Source organism: Myotis brandtii, unplaced genomic scaffold (genome assembly GCF_000412655.1).
Source record: "Myotis brandtii unplaced genomic scaffold, ASM41265v1 scaffold16, whole genome shotgun sequence".
Taxonomy (NCBI): Eukaryota; Metazoa; Chordata; class Mammalia; order Chiroptera; family Vespertilionidae; genus Myotis; species Myotis brandtii.
Window position 1 is genome coordinate 699,401 of NW_005355832.1, and position 7,419 is coordinate 706,819.

General features: G+C 37.8%; 1 protein-coding gene across 1 annotated transcript in view; it reads right to left on the minus strand.

Annotated features, from left to right (window-relative positions):
* Positions 1 to 657: 657 nt before the first annotated feature.
* Positions 658 to 7,419, minus strand: part of TFAP2D (transcription factor AP-2 delta (activating enhancer binding protein 2 delta)) — a 57,040-nt gene continuing 50,278 nt past the window's right edge. Inside the window, exon 8 of the mRNA XM_005862062.2 lies at positions 658 to 1,941. Coding sequence (XP_005862124.1) covers positions 1,722 to 1,941 — 220 coding nt within the window. The 3' untranslated portion in view covers positions 658 to 1,721. The remainder of the gene's footprint in view (positions 1,942 to 7,419) is intronic.

Here is a 7,419-nt window from a genome sequence, read left to right on the forward strand (position 1 = left end):
AATATAGAATTCCTTAGTAGTGTCTCCTGTTAATTGAATTTAGTCTGGAAAATTTAGATTTTTATTGGTATGGTTCCCCTTTTCTGTACATGATTGAAGATAAAGGTCAAATAATTTTAAGAATTATTATTAGATAAAAATATTTTTTGATCTCTACATAAAAAATCTTGAGCAATTAATTTCCTTCCAATTAAAAATAATACTAATCTTCCCCGTGGGGTTATATTATGGCAGACACTTAGTGAAAGTAATTGAAACACGTTAACAAGAGGATAATATCTTCATGCTACACTTGGTGTCAGGTGTGTCCACACATTATTAAACTATTTTTTTTTCATAGATGATGACCTATATATTGATTTGCTTAGAAGTTGGAAAATGTTAACAGTAGAAAGTTTAGAACAATGTGGTACCAGTCAGGTTTCTTGACACTTTCAGGTTTAAATGGTCCTAACTATCATTCAGTTAGTTTCTGGCCTTTGCAGCCCGGAACCTCTTGTCTTCAGTGTCTTGACTAAAGGACAATGAACTGCAGGAACAAGCTATAAACAAAGGAAGCATCTTAAAAGCAAAAGTCACCTCCGATCATTCTGTTTTTGTTTTTATTGAACACAGACCTGAACGCTTCTGTGCTTCTAAATGGTTAGGACACGGCTATCGAGCAGGTAGAAGAAGCACAAGGGTAGAAGAAGGAGGGGATCTCACTCTAATCATACAATCATTGGCCACCAGCGCGTCAATGGACCTCCAGGGGCCCCCTGGGGTCCTCTCCTGTCTCTGAGGGGCAGGGCTTCCGGGAGAGATCGCTGCTCCTATCCCAAAGCTTTTCTAGGCATCACAATCCTACTGCTTTCCAGCGGGAGCCCAAGAATGGCAAAGCTACTGTATCCATCCTGCCCTGACCCGTTAAGTGCAGTCTGTTTCCTTGAACTGTTAGGTTGGGCGTGTGAGGAGAATGGATAGAGGCGTTCACACTTGTTCTTTCTTCAATACTATGCTGACTCTCTTCTTAGCTCTTGGGCAAACATAAAGAAGGACCTAGGGTGAGGTGGGAATAGGCATACGTAGGGGGGACAGCGTTTTCTGGAATTTTTAAATACCACCAAGGCACTGGTAGTTAAGTGGGCTGGGGGGCGGGGGGTGACCAAAATTTTAGAATTTCTGTCAATTCACAGGACAAAGATTCGTGACTGCCCTTTTCAGTTCCCAAAGTATTTATTGAGGGATTCATTGCCAGATCGGTCTACTTATTGGAAAGAGGCACTCTTGTTACAGGGAGTTATGTCAAGACTGGAGCTGTCAGCACTGGTGGTGGAGTCCAGTTGGGTCACACTTTCTGATCCCTTCCTACAGAGCAGGGTGAGAAAGTGCATCAGTCAGATGTGAAACGCATGTGCTGCCTCTCCAAAGTCCAGGAGTGCTTAACACTGTGATGTCTATCATTCAGAACAATAAATTACGTGCACGAAAGGAGTTTATCATAACATGAAATTTTAAAAGTGACAATTTCATCACACGGTTACACTGCTGTTTTCCTTTTTTTCACTTTTTTGTGTGGTTTTGTCCTTTTTTGTTTCATTTTTCATTTCCATTTTTGTTTTTTATGGAGGTTCAGGGGAGAGTCAAGATTTGATCCACTGAAGTGTAATCACCCTCCATGATATATATATTAGAAAAAATATCAGCAGCAAGACTCTCTGGAAGTAGGTTGTTTGATGTAGCTAGTCTGTCTTTTCTGTTTTGCCCTCTTTCACGGCGGCCTCTGAAGTTTTCCGCAGGGGGGTTTTCTCCGAGTTGGCATGTCCTTGGCCAGAATCCGCCGCTCCGCCATTTTTGTGGGTAGTGTGTTTTTCCAAGTAGTTCAGCATTTCACTGAGGACTGTTTGGAAAGTGCTTAGGGCTGCACATATTGCTGGAGTCCCAAAGCCATGAGTGATCAAACTGGAAACGAGAAGTGGTAGGAGAAAGAGATGAGCAACATACAGTATGAAATAGGACAATAAATCCCCCATTTGATCCAGAACATTCAATTCAATAGGCATTTTTTATATTCCTAAGTGGTGCCAAGCATTGTGGAAGATAGAACACAAGTCGGTGTCTTCCTTTTGACCATAAGAAATTTGGAATGTATTTGGAAGAAGGTTTGTCATTAATAGAGTTGACATGCATGAATTATTAGCAAGTCTGAATATTTAACACATCACTCTGACTCTCTGTCTCATCAGGAAAGTCAGAAAATACAACTTTCTATGTGTGGGAATCATCTCATTTTAAAGAATGATATCCATGCTTGATTGGGCATAGATCATATAAGAAGAAATCAAAATTGGTCGAGTATGCCTGATGGCTGTTTCTCTGACTTCATTCTTTTCTTCTTCATAGTAATAGGGTTTGATCTGGGCAGGTGGCCATCCAGCTGGGGACTATATTTCCAAGCTTCCCTTGCAGCTAGATTTGAACAAGGGACTAACCCTCCCACAATAAAATATGAGGGGCTGTATGAGACTCCCACCTGCTTCAAAGGAAACTGAGTGGCCTTTGTGTCCTCTCAAAATAGTTATGCAGCTATGCAGATGAGGACAGTCACCTTGGCGATGGAGATGGAGCAGCATAGAAGGGACCCCCTCACCTCTAGTCTCTTTAGTGAGAGAAAAATAAAATTCCACCTTGCATTTGGGTTTTAGCAGCTAACTAATTAACTAATAATCATAACTAATAAGCAAATGTAGGGCGCCATTGCAACCTCAGTATAGGTAGCCCTTCCTACCATGACAGATATTTCTAGTTGAACAAGTAAGTGCGTATTCACTCTTCTTGTGAATAAAAGCCATCCAGACTGTCCACTTGGTCAACTGTCTCTGAAGTAACACTGCCAGGTTGCTCTCCATTATTCATACTTGAAATAATATTGAAAAATATGCTTGACATATATTATGCATGTTATACTATGTATACCAAACTATCAACTGCTTACAAGCCCTAGGTTGTTAAAACTTTATAAGTTTTTAACTGTTATAACCTTAGAAGTTTTTAACTATCCTTTATAACATGTTAGCTAGTTACCTCTCTTAGGGTATGTAATCTTTAGGAACAAAAATAGTGAAATTTTAAAACAATGAAAATGAGGGACTTAGGGTCTAATGCAGCCTACCCATATCACCCCAGTGGTGATGATAATAATGAGATAACATGGAATTGTGTTTATATTAATCCATTTAAAGGACTCAGAATAGTGGCTTTGGGGCTTTAATGGTGAGGGTAAAATTTTCTGCATGTCCCTCATTACACTGTACAGGTTGCTAGCATCCTTCATCTGAATATCTTGCAAAGTTTGCCTTATGTCGAGGACATAATTAACACACTCAATAAAGGAAAACAACTTCGGTCTCCAATTAATAAGAAACAAGAATGGTCAGTGCTTGGCCAACTATGTGCACCAAATTTGTAATATAAGACATCATCATAGTTCGAGCATATGCATATCTTTGCTGCAGTATCTTGCACTACTGAGTAGGAAAACTGACTTCCGCTCCATTTCTACAATGAGAAGAATCCATATGCTTTAGGATCTATCAGGGAGTCTGGACAACAAATGGAATTGATGGGAGCGGTGGAGGAATTAAGCATGGCTGCACCCACACAAAGAACTGAGGGAAACCACCCATCGATATCTAGATGCTTGGACCTGGGTACAAACTATCTCTTTTCTTGTGCTTTTCTCATGCTTCAGGGATCCTTACATCATTAGATGAGTTTTATTTTCATCTCTACTGCCATGTCCTCTTTGGTTATGACTGCCTTCTTCATCTATAACTGAATATGCAGAATTAATTTTGCTAGGTTAAACATTAAAGTTAATAGCCAATATTTGAGTTCTGATCATATGGAAAGCCCTATTCCGGGTACTTTATCCTGTATCATCTCACATAATCCTGGCATCAACACTAAGTAGTTATTATTATCTCTGTTTTATAGATGAAGAAACTAATGCCAGAGAAGTAATAATTTGCCTGAGAAATCTAATATTCTCTATTGCCTCTACTTATGTTATTCTCGGGCTAAGGGTGTGTTTTAGTCCTTTTCTTTGCCCAATCACATTATGTTGGCAATTTCAGCTTAGTTTCTCTAATTTTGTTCTGTGGGCAGACTTGTAGGCCCAGAAGATGTTAATTCTTCGTGTTCAATTTCCTGTCTAAGACCAGGGTTTTTAAAAATCAAGTACAAAATGGATAGGTGTATATAAATGCTTTAATTCTCCATGTCCAGAAGAGTTGTCACCATAATGAAAGATTCTTAAGCTGGTGTCCTTCTTGGCTGATGGCCTTTCTTGCTTCTGAAATATGTACCTGCTCATTAGCAGGTTGCATTGTCATCTCTGCCCTGCACTGAGAACCAGGTGTCCCAAGTCTTCACAGTGGCTCTGACCTTAGGCAATTTGTGATTTGGGGGAAGTTACTTAGCCTTGTAAGATGACAATGGTCTAACTAGAACATCTGCATGGTTCTTTCCAACCCTAAGCTTCAATTCATTATTATCCATGCTTATGGTGCTTTTCTTAAAATGCAGGGCATGAACAGAAGGTTATGGAAGTTGAAAGAACACCGAGCTCAACAGAGAAGTCATAAAGTGATTGCGGAACATTCAACATAAGAAAAGTAATTACTTGAACTGTTATCTTTCCACATGAAAAACATTATGCAAATTTTGTTCGTTTCCTTAATTTAACAATACCTTCACATTGAAAAAGCATGCACCTGCCTGCCCCCTCCCTAGGTGATACTAAATGTAAAGCATGACCTCTGTTCTAATAGCTTTCAGTGAGGTTTATGAAGCCAAATAATTAATCTAACATTGTTTTAGAATAGCACAGAAAAATGTGAAATCACAGGATGATCAAAAACAACAACAACAACAACAAACTTCTGGGAATATCATGACAGTCTCTTGGCCCCAACCACTCCAGAAAAACAAGTGTATATCTCACTCTTAGTGACATACAAAAAGGAGAAAAGAAATAATGTAGAACATATAGAAAAATAGAAGAAAAACAGAACTGGTAATGCTGACTTTCAGTCCTAGACAGAAAATAAACTAAGGTCATCTGTAATATAATACACTATAGTCCAATCTTAAAAGTCTTTGATACTGGAGATTGCTTTTTTTCTTTCGAAAATATTAGTTTTTAACCACAGACTTAATATTCAGTTATACTTGGCATTTGCATTTATTTTCATAAGATTAACATCAGAGAACATTTCCTAAGTAGATAGCAAATATTACCTGGATAAATAGTAGCCATGATGGTTTGAAGTAGGTAGTCAAAATCTAGAAGTTCTAAATTCAAATTCATCTAAAAGTTGACCCTCATGAGACAAGTGAAAGAAACAGCTACAATGTATCATCTTCATGTCACATTTAAAAAAATTTTGCTGAAGAATGGCAGAGGATACAAATGTTATATGTGCCCCTCATGAGACAAGTGAAAGAGACAGCTAGCAATGTATCATCTTCATGTCACATTTAAAAAATTTTTGCTGAAGAATGGCAGAGGATACAAATGTTATATGGATTTCTTAACACATTTGCATTTCCTAGGTCTCCTTCCTTTATCCTTTTGATCACGTGTTCTATTACTTTATTTTAAAAAGGCTAATCTCAGGCATATGTCCTCTCCATCCTCAAACCTATGATGGTCATTCTTAGTTGTGCATCTTTGTTTGCCCTCTTTCTTCTTTTTAGCCAATCAAAGTCTACTCGCCCTTCAAAGCTCTTTGGATGTTACTGAAAATAGGGAATTAGTTTCCTGATCCCTTAATTAAGATATTGAAAAAGAAGTGCTCCTGCCAAAGTGATGAGAAGACTTTAATAGAATCCTGAGGAGAAAGGAGTTACATTCCATCCAAAAATGTGAAATAGCATTGAAAAAGAGGTGCTCCTGCCAAAGTAATGAGACTTTAATAGAATCCTGAAGAGAAAGGAGTTACATTCCATCCAAAAATGTGAAATAGAGCAGAGAGAAGACAATGGGAAGAAAATAGACCCATGAGAGTAAGATCTCAGTCATCAAAGTGAGGAAGAAGAATGGGTGGCCTTACAGCAAAAGTGCTCATCAAAGTCTACAAAATTTTAATGTAAGTGGCAAAAAGGATGCTATGTGTTTCTAAAAATGTGTGGTTTGGGTTCCTACTATAAACTTGTTATCATAATAATAGTCTAATCTTAAAAAATAAAGAGTGCTAAAATAAAGTGAAAAAATCCCCACAAATCAAGAGCAAAAATAATAAAACAAACAAGGCTGAGGTGGGGCACTACTGTCATTAGCTGCTAGCATTTGGGTAAGAGTCACCTCCAGGGGGCAGCAGCCTTGGGGAGAAGGAGTGGGGACTTCAATGTATGGAATCATTGAGTTAACAAAGGCTAACATTTCCTTGGTTTCATTTGGTAGTCTCTGATGCAGGTAGACCTTAAAGTTCAAGGAAGAGGAAGGGAAATAATGCAGGGATAGGCCTGGCTTGGGGAAGATAGTGCTATGTTTGCATATAAAAGACTAAATGGTAATTAAGATGCTTTGCTCTTTTAAAACTGTCAATAGAGTTGAGACTTTTTAAGTATAGGAAACTCCTATTTCAGGATAAAAAAAAACACACAGGAATGTGTTTCTGAGACACTACCTTGTTAGGTAATTCTTGAAAAATTATGGGAGATGAGAAAGGATGTAGTGAGATAGAACAGAGAAACATGCCTTTATAATTAAAGTGGGGGGAAAGAGACAGATTTGAGAAACTACATTTTTAAATTACATTTAATTAGTCCCTTAACAAATTTCTTATAATGGGATATTTTTAAAACAATTTTATTGAGTTTGAATTTACATAAGGTAACAGTTAGTCTTTTTAGGTATATAGTTTATTGAATTTTGACAAACTCATAGGGTCATATAATCACCACCATTATCTAAAAGTGTGGTCGTGCTCCTTTTCAATGCATTCACTCTCCTCACCCCCAGCTACTGAGAATCAGTACTCCAATTACTATCCCAGAGTTTTTGCTTTTTCCTCTAAAGACCCTCTAAACTGAATCATAAAGTCTATAGACTTCTTGTGACTGCCTCTTTTCACTTAACATAATAATTTTGAGATTCATCCACTTTGTTGTGTTCATCAATAGATTCTTTTTATTGCTGTAAGTGTTCCAGTGAAGGGGTTTATCACACTTTGTTCATGTAATGGATTAGTACAAATCTGAAATGTTAACATAGAGGTGATCACTGAAGTGCTGTCTGGGTTTCTGAACCCAATAAAGTAACTACTATTTCCCTCTATAAAAGTCTTATAGAGCAGTAGCAATGCAATTTACTGTAGGATTTTAGCAATGCATCTGTTAAATTCTCCCAAAATACCACGTGATAAGTAGGGAGCC